Consider the following 16,832-nt stretch of genomic DNA (forward strand, 5'->3'; position numbering starts at 1 on the left):
GAAATCATATGAAATCATATGAAATCATATGAAATCATATGAAATCAGGGAGCCCCCAAGCTCTCTGCCTTCAACACACAGGGACTTCTCACCATGCCAGTCACTGTGACCCAAGTGTCCAAACACAGACCATTCTCAGCTAACTCTTGGCAATCCAGCATGGGAAGGAAGGGGAGGAGGAGAAAAAAAATAAAGATTTCTACCTATGTGATTAGCTGGACATTTACTAATTTGAGTTTAACCACTGTAGGTAAAGTTTTCAAGGAAAAATATGGATGAAAACAGCTGAGTTATCTACAAGGATTCACCGTAAGTCAATGACAAAATAAGTCTAAAAACCCAGCTGGCATTTTTTCCAGGTTTACTTATGCTAGTAGAAGGAACAGACTACTCAAATAATAAAAAACCCACCATTATTAGGCATGTCAGCTTAAAGCACACGACTCTTAAATCACCTGTGCCTTGCTTTTCCTGTTGCTTTTCCGTTTCTTCAGGTATTACTGGAAAATCTGACATTGTCAACTCTTCTTTAGCATCAAACCAATATTCAGTCCCTTCCTCAGTTTTCATACGGCCTTGACAATTGAAATAAAATTCAGGGTGTTAAAATTCAAACCGTGTTATGTCATAATGAACATCAAATTTCTATACTTAAGAGGATTCCAGCTACCTACATGACTTAGTACTACATTTAAAAGGTGATACAGACTAGTTTTCACTTCTAATTTAAATAGCAATTTTTTTTTCAAGATGTAAATAATAATATAGAGCTCTACACTATTACCATTAATACAAATTATTATTAAAAATAAATTATGATAGCTGATATATAAGCATTCCATCACAGAAAGAACAGCTGAGTATCCATGTATATGTTTTACGCAGGGTTTGTTTTTTTCCCCAGCAACTTAACTCACAAATAACGTGGTATTTTCACTAGATGCAGATCACTTACCATGCTTCAGATCCCGACCTTTATGTTGTCCTTCCCGTGCCTCAGGGGAAGCAGAGTCACTTGGCTGACCACCCTCAGTCTGTGACTTGTCCTACAAACATGTTTCAGTTTACATCACAGCACTTGCACCTGATTATCCGTTATTCCTCTAAGCTTCAGAATATCAGTTGATTAAACAGGTAAATTTTTATGAAGTTATCCAACTGATTGTCTTCAAGAATCCCCAACTTATTTTGAATGGGTAGTCAGAACTGTGGACACATCAGCTGCATTTGTGATTAGTGGCAGAGGATCTGAGGCTGAGCCCTGAAAACTGTGACTGTATTTGCAGGTAAAAGGAGACCCTGCTCCACAACATTAACACCTATGAAACTCAGCAGTGAAGAAGTCCCTACCCTATTGACAGAAGTCTGCTCTTGCATTTCTGGGGCTTCAACATCAGCTTTTTCTTCACCTGGAAGACCACTAAAACAGATCCAAGAATTTCATACAAAATATGGCACAACAACTTTAAATTCTACAATTACTTCTACAAGTACTCTGACACATTAATTTAAATATTTCCAAAAGCTCACATTAGAATAGACTTACTTAGTAAATCTTAGCTTTTTTTGATTATATCTAGATGGCTTTCTGGGGGATGTTTTGATGTATGTCCTTATAATTCAAAATACCTCTACAGTTTTTACTAATTAATTATAAAACAACTAAAACTAACTGCCCTTTTTTTTCTTCAATTGATTTTACTTATGCTTAAAAAGAAATTTCAAAAAGGTCTCCAGCTGTTTACCTGATTCAGTAAAACTTATTGCCAAATTTGTTTTTTTATCTCCATGTAAAGTCACTGGGCATGGTTCCTGACTATGCAATACCATGTATCTGAAATATGAAGTTATTCTTCTATCATTCTTCATAACTGAATGACAATCTTAGCAGAACAGATGTTTATATACTCAATATTTATCTCTGTTGGCAGCAAAGTCCTTTTGGGTTTTTGTGGCTGCTTGGTTTTTAAGACAGATCCCATCATGACTGGAGACAAAAATTTTTAGTAGTGGAAGTAGGGAACCAGGAAAATGACCTGTAAATTGAAAACTTTTGAAGTTTTTTAAGATGGTGAAGATATAACTCCCTAGTTTGCATAGCAGAACACTGCAGAGTAAAAATGCCCTTAAAATAAAATCATTGAACCCAAAGGGCAATGCTGGTCTTTCAGCTAAACAGTCTGAAACAAGAAGATACATTCTGAAATCAAGAAATTTTAAGTTTAACATCTTATAAACTCATTCCTCATTTATTTTTAAGAAGTACAAGAAGAAATGAAACTACTCACTCAGAGCCAAGAGACTTTCTGAAAAACTGTCAAAAAAAAGAAAGATTTGTCTTACTTTTCTGAATAAACCCATTTATATTAAAAACCATATAGCAATTAAGAAATTACCTTGCCAGGGACGTAAAAGGAAGAGATTGGGGGTAACTTCACTTCAACTGACAGTGGTGGGAGAGCATTTAAAGGTATGCCCATGTTTATTTCCATTCTCATATTGTTGTAATTATTTTCTAGCTCTTCCAAAACCAACAGCAGAGATGAATGTAATTCAGTCTTCTCATCACATCTACTGAAATATGGATAATAACACCAACTTAGGAAGATATTTTCTTTATTTTACTGCTTCCAGAACTGCCCAAAGATTCTACAAGATTCCTCCACGTTGTACAGAAACACAAGTTAGCAACTATATTGTGCATCACTTGTTTCGCTCGGGTTTTATTCCTGGAAACAAGCTGTATTTTGGGTCTTGGAATGCTACAAAAAAAATTAAAGCCGGAAATAAGACTTGGCAGTTACAAGAATGTAAACTTTTCTGGGCAACAGCACCAACCACAAAGACTATGGATAGACTATATCAGTACCATTTTGCAATTAATGCCTGATAACCAGTTATCCACTTCATCTAAAAGGACATGAAAGTACGTGCCTCCCAAAAGCTGTGTTCTCCTCAAAAGCCAGCTGATAAACCGTCAAGCAGTGCTGATAGCACATCTTATAATGGATGGCCAGAAGCTGCAGCTCTGCCTCAGTTGCTCTCTGCAGAGTGTTTTGACAGCAGCTTGACACAGAATTCTTCACGGTCTGCTTGTTGAGATGTACTGGCCTTTAAAATAATAACAATAACAGAATATTGATTCCAGGGCTTCCAGTGTTTTGTTTACATTCATTACCTTTTATTTTGAAAAGAGGAGATTTCCAGAAGCTATTTCTGATATGATTTAAGGAAAAAAAGAAAAAATAAGTTAGTTCCTCCAATTTACCCCACAGAAAGAATAATGCTTTACAGTTGCTTTCACATTACATTCAGCCTCAATTCAGAGGAGGGAACTCCACCAGCATCATAATAATTTCTATCGAAAAAGTGAAGCCTTAAGAATAAAAAAGAAACTTAGCAACTCTATAAATCTGCAAACACACTTATTTTGTTTCCACAGTCATGGAATAATTTAGGTTGGAAAGGATCTCTGGAGGTCAGCACCTGCAGTCCAAGGCTGCTTTGGTCTCTGTTCAACTTCTGGAGGTTTTCAGTTCACTTTGCTCACCTGTCCAGGTCCCTTCCTACCCTCTAGTGCAGAAGCTGCTGCCCAGTAATCTTTTAATACCATCAGTTTTGCCAAGTCACAGAGAATTTTTCAATCATGAAAAACCCTCTTATCCAGCATCTAAAATTCCAAACCAAGAACAACTCAACCCACCTGTCAGTCCTCAAATTCCAATCACAGGTACACAGCTGATCCTTTGATTCCCACTGCTCCTAAACAAAAAGAAAACCATTTTAAAAAGTTACAGATTAACATTCACACAAGTTCTGAGCAACTCCAAGTTAAAGAAAGTTCTACATATCAAAATGGTTTGGCAGGTTGTTTTATTTATTTTTTTTTAAATTACCTGAACGTGTGAGCTGTGGGCTCCAAATGACCATTCTGTGTTGGAAGCAGCATCCACACAGTTTTGACGGGGCCATCCCACCGGCCGAGATTTGTTCATCATCGTTATCTCTGTGTTAATTGCCCTGGAGCAGAGACAAACCTGAGCACTGCTGCTTCTGCTTGTTGTAAAGCAAGCTCTGAAATCAGAGCTGGCATCGACAGCCTGTGTCACTGCAGAGACACTGGCCATGCTTTTCGGGGTTCCACGGCGCTCTGAGTTCACACAGCGGGGACTTCCACCAGAGGATTCATCTGCAACTTCCACACTAAAATCAGGATTCTTACTAGTGGGAATTTCAGAGACAGGAAATTGGATTCCAGCATCCTCTGCAGTGCTGTCAACACAGACGGTACCAGGTTTTCCACAGCTGTAGAAATCAGAGGATTCTGCGTGTTCGCAAAACTGCAGAGCTACTTCAGGGGCCCTTTCCCTTGGTGCCAGGAAAGGGCCCTCTGGCTTCATTGAGACACTCTGAGTGTGCCTGTTGCTGTCCCCAGACACTTCTTCTTCCCCTGTACTGATGTGGGGTGGCACCTTGTGACCTTGTGGTATGTCCTTCACCTCTCCAATTTCCCTCTCCTCAAAGAATTCACTTGAGCTATTTGTATCATCAGCATATTCCTCGTAAGCACTGAGATACTCCAGATGGGAGTCTTCACTTAAAAGGCTTCCTTCACCTGGATCTTCACCTGGACAGGAGCCCTGAGGGACCCTCCTTTTGCTGTTAACATGGCTGCTCTTTCCCACTTCCATGGTACCAACACTCCCTCTTCCTCAGAAGTAATCCACACAACTCACTTCCAGTGAAACCTCTCTGGCTCTTCCTACCAGGTTCTCCTTTAATAAAAATCCAGAGAAGTTAGAGATGCTCCATGGTATTCAAGAAGACATTACAGTTAACAAAATATGTTAAACTAACCATCCTACTTTTACCTACTGCATGCTAGCACAGAAGGTAGCAATGCTATTTTATGTTCTCAAAGAAATCCTAAGAGGTCATGGAAGACCATTACAAGAATTTGCTGTCCTTGACTGTGTGATTTCACTTGAGTAAAAGCATCCTCAGAGACCAACCATCCCTATTTTCTTAAACTCCTGGGCAAAGCTTCCATGCCCTTAACATGGAAGCATTTCTTGGCTGAAGCATCAGAATCCCTGTTGATACACAGTGAACTACTTTACATCATACAGCACACAAGGGGTTCAGATGCACATACTGACTCTGAACTATAAAGTTTTACATAAAATCAGAAAACTGTCCAGTTTTTTAAAACCACTCATATTAAGAAAGAGGTGAACTTCAAGCTCTGTGCCTCCCAAGAACTAAAAACTCCCCATTTGCTGGACTGAGGGAAGTTAAAGCATATTCCTTTTATTTCTGCGGAAGCAAGAAACAGTTTTCAAGGACAAAACCATAAGAAAACCTGAGAACCTTTAAAACCAGAAAGTCTAAGTCATAAAGGAACACAGGAAGACAATCTCTTGCAGCAGAGCCCTTTTTTTAGCAAAAGAAGGAAGCTGGACAATACACTAAAACCAAAGCAATGCAACAAACCCCATTTTGTGAAAAATATGAACAAAAAGCAGAGAAAAAGCACACAGGGATGGAGGATGCTCTTTGTGAAGCTTGTTTATTATAAACATTTGTCAGTTCTTCTCTGCCTTCCCTCAGAAGCTTCTAACGAATTAAAGAATACATAAAAACACTAGACATATTCCTATTAGGTCTGCTTTCTAAACTACTTAAATGACGCATTACAGTCTTTGTCACCAGTACATGAGAGCCCTTTCTCAGGTGGAAAAATGCCTTATCTGTCCAATCTGCATCCACTGATGCCTCTCCACTAGGGATTTTAATTCAAATGGCATCACTTTAAAACACTTCATAAAAATGCTTGAAACCTTTTACAGAAGTGATCGATAGAAGTCATTCACCCTCCAAAGACAATCATGGAATGGTTTGGGTTGGAAGGGATCTCAAAAGTCATCTCCTTCCACCCCCCTGCCGTGGGTAGGGACACCTTCCACTAGACCAGGTGGCTCCAAGCTCCTGGCCTTGAACACTTCCATGGTTTCATTACGCACTTTTACAGTTATTTTTCCTTCAAAAACGTTGTCTTTTCTTACTACATTAACTTTATCTTCACCTCCTAACCGAAGCTTTGAGCGACTCCGTGGAATTCAAAGCCGAACGCTGCCACAGCACATCCCAGACGCCTGTACATAAATCACAACGTTATTAACACGGCGAAGTGACTTACCCACTTAAGAACAAGCCAAGAAACGAGAGCCAAAACACCTCCACGCCCCAGGTAAGTTACAGTAACCTTGCTGCCGCTGCTAATGACACAACCAGACGTTGAGCCACAGCCGAGCCAGTCCCCGCCGCGGCGCTGGGTGAGGGCGGGGGGAGCCTGGGGCTTCTGCTCGCCCGGGGGGAACCCTCAGGCGGCAGAACCGCGACTTACCGCAGCTCCAGGGCAGGCTGAGCCGCTGTCCCGCTGCCCAGATGAAGTCCCCGGCCCCACTAGCGCGGCCCCGGCCCCGAGCCGGCCCGGCCCCGTTACGGGCGCCGCGTCCCGTCCCGTCCCGCCCCGCCCCTCAGACCCGGCCGCAGCCGCGGCCCCGCCGGACACGCGCTCAACTCCCTCCCGGCCCCGCGCCCCGCTCCCATTGGCTGCGGCGGGGACCGTGCCGCCGTCTGATTGGCCGGCGCTGAGCCCGCGCTCACCGCATGCCACCACCCCTTCCATCAGAAGCGGTGCCGCCATGTTCTTCTTCGGCGGTGCTGCGGTGTCCCCCTCAGAGGCGGTGTCACCGCGTTCCCCCAGAGACAGTACCGCCATGTGCCCTCAGAGGCGGTGCCACCGTGTTCCCCCCAGAGACAGTACCACCATGTGCCCTCAGAGGCGGTGCCGCGGTGGCCCCTGAGAAGCGGCCAGTCCCTTCTCTTCCCTCACGACTCTCCTGCCACTGGGCACAAAGCCCAAACCGTAGCTGGCGGGGAGGAGCAGCAGCATCCCTTGTACAGTTATTACATAATAAGAATAAAAGAATAAAAGAATATCCTGAGCTGGAAGGGATGCACAAGGATCATTGAGTCCAGCTCCTGACCCTGCCAGGACACCTCAACAATCCCACCCTGTCCCTGAGAGCACTGTCTAAGTGCTCCTTGAGCTCTGGCAGCCTTGGGGCCATGACCACTGGCCCTGGGGAGCCTGTTCACTGCCCCGCCACCCTCTGGGGGAATAACCTTTTCCTAATATCCAACCTAAACTTCCCCTGAGACATACTAAAACTTACCTGAAAGTTTCCAGCCTGAAGGAGCATGTTACAGGAGCGGAAGTAAATGCAGGTACATACCTGCCACTCGGGTACATGTTACTTTTAAAAGTGGCTCTGCTCCTTCCTTTAAACATATGCACGTAAAGGTCTTAATATTAAGTGTGTAAAACATCACTCAGCTGCCTAAAACAACCTCCCAAACATATACTATTGTTTAGAGCATCTAAAGCAGAGACAAGCACTACCCTCCTCCTCAGTCTCTTTCACGGAAGCAGCATCTCTGGCAACACCCATGATCAGGGCAAGATGAAATTTTGTACTAAAATAACACTTCTTTGATGAACAAAGCTGCCTCCTGTTGTGAAGGATTCTTCCAGGGAAAGTTTCTATGTGTTACCTCTATGTTCACCAGAAAGAAAGCAGAGAATTCATCCAATTAGCAATACCATTCAAATTTCTCTTGCTGGGAGGCTGTCCCCATCTTCTCCCTGCCCAAGTGCACATGGCCACTAAATGTTCAATATTTGGAGATATATGTGCACCTGACATTAAAAATATTACTATTTGGAGGTATATATGTGCCCTGCCATTAAAAATGTTAATATCTAGAGGTGTGTCTCACACCGGTGCCCTCAGTCACACAAGCTCCTGAATTTGTACACTTTACAACCAGCGTTGCTCACGTTTGTGTGATCCTACAGCAACGTATTAAAAAGGAAAATGGGCTGCTACACCGGTGTCATCCCAAAACTCTGTATTTTCCAAGAGAACTTTTCGTGGTAACATCACCATGACAGACCACTCCATAAAAACTACCCAAACAAGTGACATTTTATTGGCGAGTTCTGCTCATAATGAATTTCCTTTTCCACGCTCACATTCCCTAACAGAGCGCCTGGAAAAAAGCCAAACAAACAAAACAAAAACCCAACATTTTAGGTAACATTCCATTTGCAAACAATAAAATTATTTAACAATTTAAAATAGAGGATAACAAATTCATTTAAGTTCTAGGAAAACCTATCCTGGTTCCCCCAGGAGCTGTTCCTCGCCAGGCTGCCACTACCTCAGCTCCACTCTGGGTCCCGAGGCGCTCTCATTTGGAGCTCAATTAAAAGGACTGGGACATGTGCTATTATTACCATTAAAAGCCCTGTTGTTGTACATTCTTCACAGAAAAACATAAAACAGTTTGCAGTAAACCAACCAGTTCTTTTTCTTCCCTTATTCTAAAGCTAAGTCATACTGAAAGTTAGGGGGAGAAAAAATGTGTCTTCAACATTCATCTACTTTACCACACACAAAGATTTCTACTAAGAGCATATCCAGGTTGAAATAACACATCTGACTTCCGTCATGAGGTTAATGCTTATGGGGTGTGAGATGAAAACTACTTTGAAATAATAAACACATCCCTTTTTGATGAGCAAAGCATTATTTTTAGCCTTTTGGACCAATGCTTAATTGCTGAGTTGTTTCTCCTGAATCTTGCCAGGAGAGACAGCTTTCACCACTACCACAAATGAAAAGATGACTGGTGACAATCACACACCTTATCATTACTAAGATGTTGTATTTAGCATGTTTGTTCGCATTCTGAAAATCCCTTAGCTCATTTTTTAGGCCCCAGAGGCTTTGTACACCAGAAATTATACAAGTCAAGCACAGAAAATTGTAAATTGGTATCCACAGTGATTTTGAGGTATTCCACAAGAAACCTGGCTCTGCACCTGAATGTTCCTCTCAAAAAACAAACAAACAAACAAAGACCCCAAAGCCCTAGCTGGAGCGGAAATTTAATTTAAAAAGATTCCTTCCATCTCCATGTTTCATCACATTTGATGAACAAGGACCTTCCCCACCAAGGCACAGGAAGGTCCTTCAGCTGGCACCTTTGCACGGCAGGCAGCTCCTCCCAGACCCTGCCCGAGCCATGAGGGACAAGGAAAACAAAAAACTAGTGGATTTTACAGACCACAAAAAGGGGACTGAGAAACATTTATTGGAGATCTTAAAAAGTGGGAAACAGTCCCGTTGGCTGAAACAATTCCTGATGTATAGAAAACATGTGTCCTGCATAGAAACATTCCTTGAAGATGAAGACCGGTTGGACACAGTTGTTCATTATCTGCAGGAAGTATATGCCAAGATGGACAAGACAAACTTCCAACACCTCCTTGGGGACAGCATCAGATTCACAACTGATGTCCTCTTTCTGGAGGTGAGTGAACATGAAACTGTGGAAAAAATAACTGTAAAGTAATAAATAACATGAATTATTGTACTGCAGGCAGTTTGCAGAAAGCCTGATTGTTTCAGTATCATATTGCTTCACTACAGGTTTGCCTAAAATCAAGCTTGCTTGGAAGAAGTTTGCCATGACTTTCCCATTACCAGGTAATGCACTGCTGAATTACTGGTATAATTTCGTAGAATCCCAGAATGGTTTGGATTGGAAGGGACCTTAGAGATCTCATTCCACCTCTCTTGTCATGGGCAGGGACACCTTCCACTAGACCACGTTGCTCCAAGCCCTGTCCAACCTGGCCTTGAACACTTCCAGGGATGGGGCAGCCACAGCTTCTCTGGGCAGTGTGTCCAATTCAGTATGTTTATATCTAGAAACAGATAATTTGAGGACTTTGAAAAGGATGCATATTTTAGATATACTTCTCAAAACTGCACCTAGTCGGTATGGTCACATGTTATGCATCAGGACAGAGCCAATCATTGAATTTAAGGGTTTTATCTCTTGGGGACTGCATCTGCCTCCAGAGACATTTCCTTTCACTCTGAAGTGGTTGGGAGCTTGCAGGAGCAGAAGTTTCTTGAAGTAAACAGCTACTGGGCTTTCCCCATGGAGTAGTGATGCAAGTGTTGATGGCTTCATTTCATGTATACATCCAGTCTTAGGCTAAAACAAGGAATGCGAAGGACATGGAGGTGCTGGAGTGTGTCCAGAGAAGGGAGTAGAGCTGGGGAAGGGTCTGGAGCACAAGTCTGATGAGGAGCAGCTGAGGGAGCTGGGGGGGCTCAGCCTGGAGAAGAGGAGGCTTGGGGGAACCTTCTCGCTCTCTGCAACTCCCTGACAGGAGGGTGGAGCCGGGGGGGGAGTAGGGCTCTTCTGCCACATCTCAAATGGAAGGACGAGAGGAAATGGCCTTAAGTTGCATCAGGGGAGGTTCAGATTAGATATTAGAAAACATTTTTTCACTGCAAGAATGGTCAGGCATTGGAATAAGTTGCCCAGGGAGGTGGTGGAATCACTATCTCTGGAAGTGTTCCCCAGGAGCATAAAAAAAGCCTTCTTCATCCTTTTCCTGGGATATTAATTTCAGTACTTCATTCCTATATTTCATTGTGCACTCAGAAGAGATGAAGAAGAAGGTGTTGTTTCCTAGCCAAACCAGAGAAACACATTCAGACACTGTTTTTGGTTTATTTAGTGAAGGTGCTCTAAGAAGATACCAGCGATTCCCTTGCGTTGAAAATAGCAGCAGTTTGTACTGTAACCTCCCGTCTGCAAGGAAGAGGCTGGGGAAAGACCTGGATCAGAGAGTCTGAAGACTAAGTTAAGAAGAATTGTGGTCTCCTGGGTCTGGATTTGGCTTGATAGAACCACACCTATTGACGCAGCATGGACAGAGGGTTGCTCCTGTGTGGAACAGCAGATGCTGCTTCACAGCATGAGCAGATTCCGAAGGGATCGGTCGCCTGCCTCAGGCGCTTTCCTGTAAGGGCCGAAAGGGGACAGGCAGCTTTATCCCTCAGGTAACTGCTGTTCTCCTTTGAGTAGTACATTCAGAATGATTTCCAATAAACCAGAGCTGTAGTGCTAGTCGTATATAATTTTTGTACACACAATAATTGCCTGCAACATCTTAATTGGTTACGCTGATTTTCAGGAAAAGTGGAAAACCTTCATAATGACCTAAGAAGGAAAGAAGTCGCTACTTCTGTATTCGTAGAAAACCCATAGGCAGTAATATTTTCTAAAGTGCTTCTTTACTTATCAGTTACTCTTTTAAAAATCAGACTTTTATTTTGTAGCGGCATTGTTTCCTAGTGGTTCATGGACCAGTAGATAGTTTCTGATGTAAAAAACCCATTTCATATTTTGTTTAAGCAAATGACACTTGCTTTGACAAATGCACCAAAGAGAATGATCTAAGTGCAAAACCCACCATTTCTGAAAACACGGCCTTATGCTGGTTTACTAACGCAACTTTACATCTTTTAAAAGTCATTTACTTCAACTCCAAGAGCAGGGATTAAATAATACAAATAAAAGTTGAAAATTCAATGAAGCTATTGCCTATTTACCCTGAAATAAAAGAGTCTCATGATTCCACTGGTGCAAAAATCCCTCCAGACACCTTTGTTTTATTGGCAAAGTCATTTAAGGTCACTTTTGCTTCCAAGACCATCTTCTTCCATGGTTTCCACTGAAGGAGTTTTGCTTTGTAATGGCTTGTGGTTCCACAGTGATTTGTAAATGAAAAACCTACTATGAATAACTCTACCGTAGTCACTAAATTACAGATACTGTCACGAGAAAAGTCCAAAACTTACAGTGTTTCTTTTAAAATTTTCAGCAAGACACAAAAATTCCAGTCAAATTGTTTTCTTTGAATACCATTTTAAATGGCAATAAATGGCTGCTGTGCCCCTCTGGATGGAGAACTTAATGTGCTTCTTACGCGGTCGACTGATACTGTACTTCGAAAGTCCCCAGCGCTCAGTGTGGAAGGGCTCCTGCAGGCACAGCCATTTGGATCAGCTACTCCTATGGATATAGTGCAGCAGGTTTGAATCTGCGCAGAGAGACCCGCAGCTGGGTGGCACGTAGCAAATGTTGGGGGTTTTCTGTTCTCAGAAGGCATGACACAAAGCATCCCGGGCAGCAAGAGACAGAAGCAGCTGCAGCGTCGTTCCGATTCCGTCAAGTAGTGGTGGTTTCCGTCGGGAGGTGGTGGTTATTGCTGCGACAGTAAAGCACTCCGGTTGGCTTTCATCTTCTCCAAACGTTTCACTAGGTGCCCATTGCTCACCTCAAGCTCTTCAGTTTTATCCAGTGCTGAACGAAGCTGAAGGAAGGAAGGAGAAAAAAAAAAAAAAAAAAAAAAAAAAAGAAAAGGTGACTTTCACAGTGTTTTCGATTTCCAAAGAAAAATAAGGTTTGTAGCTACCAACACCAACTGACCATATTGCTGGAATTTCCTTCTGACATAAAGCCGCTGAAAATTCCTTTTTGTAGAGTTAAAAGTAAATGTTGTGTAACTGCTTTGAAAGCCACACACACACACAGGTATTTTCTAAGCATGCCAAGAATCCAAGGTATTTACAGAATGTTGAACAACTGGCTCAGAATTTTCCACAACTCCAGAGGCATGAGGCTCAGAGGTATCTGCTGGGTGATGTACACCTGTCTCACCGCTCAGCTTTTACGTTTCTGGTTCCCAGAACTACATCCACAGCCTTAGTTTCCTATAAAACCCACCACAGGATGGGGGTAGGGAGAGAGAGCTGGACTGCACATAGCAGTACTTATAGGCAGTAGAGCAGAAGGAGTATTCAGAAAAAGCAAAGAGCCACACTGAAAAAAAATCAAACACCTCAGGATGCAGGAGTGAGAGAAGCTGATAAAGGTATTCAGGCTGGTTGTGGGCAGCTACCTGGAAAGAACCTGGAAAGTTTGGAAAGAAAAATAAGGTGAAAATTACAGATGACTTGAAGATGCAACACTTTTAAAAGACAGAAACATGGACAGAATCTGTGGACAGCCACACTACAGCAAACAGGCGTGAAGAGATTGACAGAGCAAGAAAAAAAAGCTCACAGAGAACGACTCACATCCCTTTAGCCTTCGAATTTAGACTCTGACCTTGAAAGTTTAGACTCTCATTCCTGGCAAGGTGTGGCACTGTTCTTAAATCATGAAGCACCCAAACTAAGTTTACAGCAGAGTTTGCAGCTTTCTACTGCTGTAATTTCTGAACCACATGTTCTCAAGAGACCAGTGATGTGTGTTTACAAACCCAGAATTTATACATCCCAAAGTAATGAGCCTCTAGGTACAGTCGAGGACAAGGACAGCAAAGTAGAAATAGGAACTTTTCAGCTTGACAAATGTGGAACCACAGGAACATTCACAGCTGCAAACCTGAGCATTTGAAGGCTGCTTCCAGGTTCAGTTGTACAATGGAACTCGAGTTTGCTCCAGAGAACCAGCTCTGGTACAAATCAAGGCACAGCAAGCCAGTTTAGGAAGGAATGATGAAACAGCAGTGGGAGTTCACAGTTGAGACTGTTACTCCAGTCTGAGCACCGAAAGTTTGGTTGTACATTTAGAATTAATAGCTAAATCATATAAAAAAATTAGATGTTTATTCTTTGCTGTGCCAATAAGGGCGGTTCCTCCTCTAAAACATACCAGGGGTGCAGGTCTCCCCACACACAGAGCAGGCTGATTGCTGGCCTGTGACAGCCTGCAGTTGGAGTTACCTCTCTCTGTAGTTTGCGTTTCTCTGCTTTCAGTTCATCTTCTACTCTTTCAGCATTTTCAGCAGCAGTTTTGTATCGGGCTACCTGACCTTCCAGTCGTATTACCTAAGGTGAAGGCAAAGTTTCTGAATTAAAAGCTGTACCAAGAAGTTACTCTGAAGGTTTACTCTCCCACTAGTACTCAAGGAATAACCAGAGAGATGCTCACTCCTCATTAATAAAATAAGGCACATTTTCAGAAAAAAAAAATATACCAAGGAAGCATGGCAACAGTAACCTACTCCAGACCTTTTACATATATCCATATTTAAACATGCTTCCAGCAACAAAAGATACAGTCCATTGACTAAAATTCTCTTTGCAAGAGCATCAACTGATGTAGTCTGGACAAGAGCAAACAATCAAAATTGAACAGCTGTGTATAAAATCCATACTTATACATCATATGCCAGGAGCCATTTAAGACTTGTCAATAGCTGGGCATAAGGAAGTATTCTGCAGAGTTCAGCAAGTGCTCTCAATATACCTTTGTCTTTGAACGTTTTTCCTTCATTTCAGATTAATAATATATTCCCTCTTCCCCAAACGTAAATTAAAGCATTTCAGTCCTAGTAGCCCTAATGCTCCAACACTCCTCTTTCTTATTTGAAGAGAAAATCACAGTAATCATAATTTCATTTATCATATAACAAAATACACTTTCTCTTTGCATTCTCACCGTGCCTAAACAAACAGAACAAGCCAAAAACTTACATTCTGCTCCAATGCTGTTATCTCTTGCTCAGACTTTGCTAGTTTAAATTTGAGATCACTGATCTGTCTGTTGGCATCTCCTAAAAAAATTGCAGATTTATCAGAGATGTCAGAACATGTGTTAGCAGTTTCTAACAAGTCTGTCATAAAATTTCCATGCATCAGGGATCTGCAGCAGTAGAGTAGTTCTCTGTCAAAAAGTGCCCAGCTATAGATAGGCACTATTCCCATTCTTGCCTGATTCCCTTACGACCACTCTGAAAGCAGAATTAACCTGAATTCACCCCAGCTCTCCTGAGGAGCAATAATACAGATTCCCAACTGCAATCTTACTCCAACAAAGGCTCCTAATTCCCTCACCTCTATAGAGGTGCAGAGCTGAAGCTCCTTAAGAACTGAGGGGTCACTTTTACTCAGTCATGTGGTTCTACATTTTCTCACCCGCATGCAGGGCACAAAATTCCCTTAAAATCAAAATGCAGCTCACTTTGGAGATCAATCATGTGCATATCTGTCCCATTTTCCAGAACTTCATCTTCTGACTGTGTGTTATCCATCTTGCCATTCTTTTGCTTTTCTTCTAGTTGTCCCTTTAATTTTTTAATCTGAAGAACACAAAATAGTTATTAAAGTTACTGAGAAAAATTGTGGCTCAGTACTCAAAATCATTCAAGTATTATAAAACAAATTATATATTTTTTAAACCTAAATTCCAGAAAATCTTTTATTACAAAATAATGTCCCAGAAATTCTTTTGGCAAATGACTCATCATATTTTACACATCAGTGCTTATGTATAAATTCAGGACCAAACACAATGAGTGGAAGAAGGTTATTTTACTAGAAAAGGCATAAATGTTCTGCAGGCACATTCATGTAAAACATTCTTAAAAACTCCCAAAGCTGTGTCTGGGTGTGTGCAAGTCTCAAGGTCAAGGATCTAGAGTGTAAATGAAAGCACAGAGTGACCTGCAGAGAAACAGATCAGCTGAAATTTTCTGAATAAACTTTATATTCTCTATGGAATATCACGGAACCAGCAAAAACCACTTTAATTGCTATTTACCCACCTACAGCAATTCTTCCACCATTTCTTTCCGAATGGCCCATTACCCACAGACCCAGCAATCCAGAGGGCTGACTCTTGGAAGTGAAATTTGCTGAGCCATGGTTGTTTTACCCTTGGCCTTGGCCAATGTGAAGTACTATTCTTCAGAAATAATCCTGGAGAAGGAGCTTTAGGTGACTGAGGACACTGAACGTGACAGGTTAGCAGTGTGGAACAGGCACACTGGGTGGCACTGCTCTTCCCATGTATCCTGAATTAATGTGCAGGAGAAACCTTTCAGAGGAAGAACTAAGTGGCCAGCGAGGCAGCAAGTGCCCAGCAAGAGCAACCCAGCACATGTTCTGCGAGGCAGCAGCGCTGCTGCCCTACACACCTTGCCTGGGGGCTATTTTCTTAATCCCTGTTATTCTTATTAGAGATTTTGTAAATAGCATTTCCCTTTCCCCGTGATTACCTGGTCTAGGAGGGATTCTCGTTCATCAATGAGCCTTTTCAGCCTGTCTGAAAGATAAGAGTGAAGGTTCAGTGCTGACGTGATCGCGCGGCACGTTCCGGAGCGCATCTGATACACGTGATGAACCGTTAAGGTTAGTGGAACTACTGGTGGAGGGAGTTATGCACGTACCACAGGAAATGAGGCCACAGACAGGGCTGGGAAGGGGCTGCAGCCAGGGGAGGTTATGTCATTCTCACAGAACATGCTTGTCACGGCAGTAGCTGCATGCAAAGAGGCTAATCTTCTACGTTAGGTTAGCATGCAAGAACTCTAGGGTCAAACACAACTGCAACACAAAATCTCACAAATCTTTACAGTTTAGCACAATGAAAATACTGTAAAAACCTATAACCATAGCTAAGCACGTTCTCAGCACTTTAAATCTTCCCTTCTTTTACGTGGCAATGACATTTTGTCTTCAATATTATGACCAGAAAAACATTTGCCCATCAAATTATTTGTGTTTTGAATGCAGCAGTCTGGTAAAACCTTCTTTTCTCTTCACAGTCAATTCTCCATGTCAGACATCAAGAGGCCATGGGCAATCTGGGCCAGCTGTTGTGCTACACTTGCACTTGGAAGTGCTACATGGTCAGCACATGGATATGTGTGGCTTTCATTAGTGAAGACCACTCTACAGACTGAGACAACTGGAAAAAAGAAGTACAAATAAAGTAACCAAATTGCTTGTGTTTTTTCCTTCCCTGTTAAGGGGTGCAAAACATGAAAGCATTTTATCAGGTGCTCACACATTCTCTTATCACTAAAATTATCTCATTAATTAACA

The 16,832-nt window shown here is 42.2% G+C and overlaps 2 protein-coding genes across 7 annotated transcripts in view; both read right to left on the reverse strand.

Moving 5' to 3' along the window:
* The window catches only part of RBM44 (RNA binding motif protein 44), a 9,614-nt gene extending 3,113 nt beyond the window's left edge, over positions 1-6,501 (reverse strand). The window contains exons 1-10 of one of the 4 annotated variants that reach the window (XM_027637117.1): positions 6,407-6,501; positions 6,080-6,155; positions 3,897-4,777; positions 3,704-3,762; positions 2,935-3,111; positions 2,397-2,571; positions 2,289-2,314; positions 1,351-1,420; positions 956-1,046; positions 456-575 (exon numbers count right to left, since the gene is read on the reverse strand). In XM_027637117.1, coding sequence (XP_027492918.1) covers positions 456-575; positions 956-1,046; positions 1,351-1,420; positions 2,289-2,314; positions 2,397-2,571; positions 2,935-3,111; positions 3,704-3,762; positions 3,897-4,691 — 1,513 coding nt within the window. In that variant the 5' untranslated portion in view covers positions 4,692-4,777; positions 6,080-6,155; positions 6,407-6,501. Of the gene's footprint in view, positions 1-455; positions 576-955; positions 1,047-1,350; positions 1,421-2,288; positions 2,315-2,396; positions 2,575-2,934; positions 3,112-3,703; positions 3,763-3,896; positions 4,778-6,079; positions 6,156-6,406 lie in introns of all 4 variants that reach the window. The other 3 variants (XM_027637118.1, XM_027637116.1, XM_027637119.1) reach the window with 3 other exon arrangements.
* A 1,528-nt stretch (positions 6,502-8,029) lies between these two features.
* The window catches only part of LRRFIP1 (LRR binding FLII interacting protein 1), a 112,099-nt gene continuing 103,296 nt past the window's right edge, over positions 8,030-16,832 (reverse strand). For all 3 annotated transcript variants that reach the window (XM_027637404.1, XM_027637403.1, XM_027637405.1), the window contains 5 exons: positions 16,004-16,050; positions 14,968-15,085; positions 14,481-14,560; positions 13,728-13,832; positions 8,030-12,310 (listed from right to left, as the gene is read on the reverse strand). In XM_027637404.1, coding sequence (XP_027493205.1) covers positions 12,200-12,310; positions 13,728-13,832; positions 14,481-14,560; positions 14,968-15,085; positions 16,004-16,050 — 461 coding nt within the window. In that variant the 3' untranslated portion in view covers positions 8,030-12,199. The remainder of the gene's footprint in view (positions 12,311-13,727; positions 13,833-14,480; positions 14,561-14,967; positions 15,086-16,003; positions 16,051-16,832) is intronic.

This window comes from Corapipo altera, unplaced genomic scaffold (assembly GCF_003945725.1).
Source record: "Corapipo altera isolate COAL_440 unplaced genomic scaffold, ASM394572v1 45, whole genome shotgun sequence".
In the NCBI taxonomy this organism is placed as follows: Eukaryota; Metazoa; Chordata; class Aves; order Passeriformes; family Pipridae; genus Corapipo; species Corapipo altera.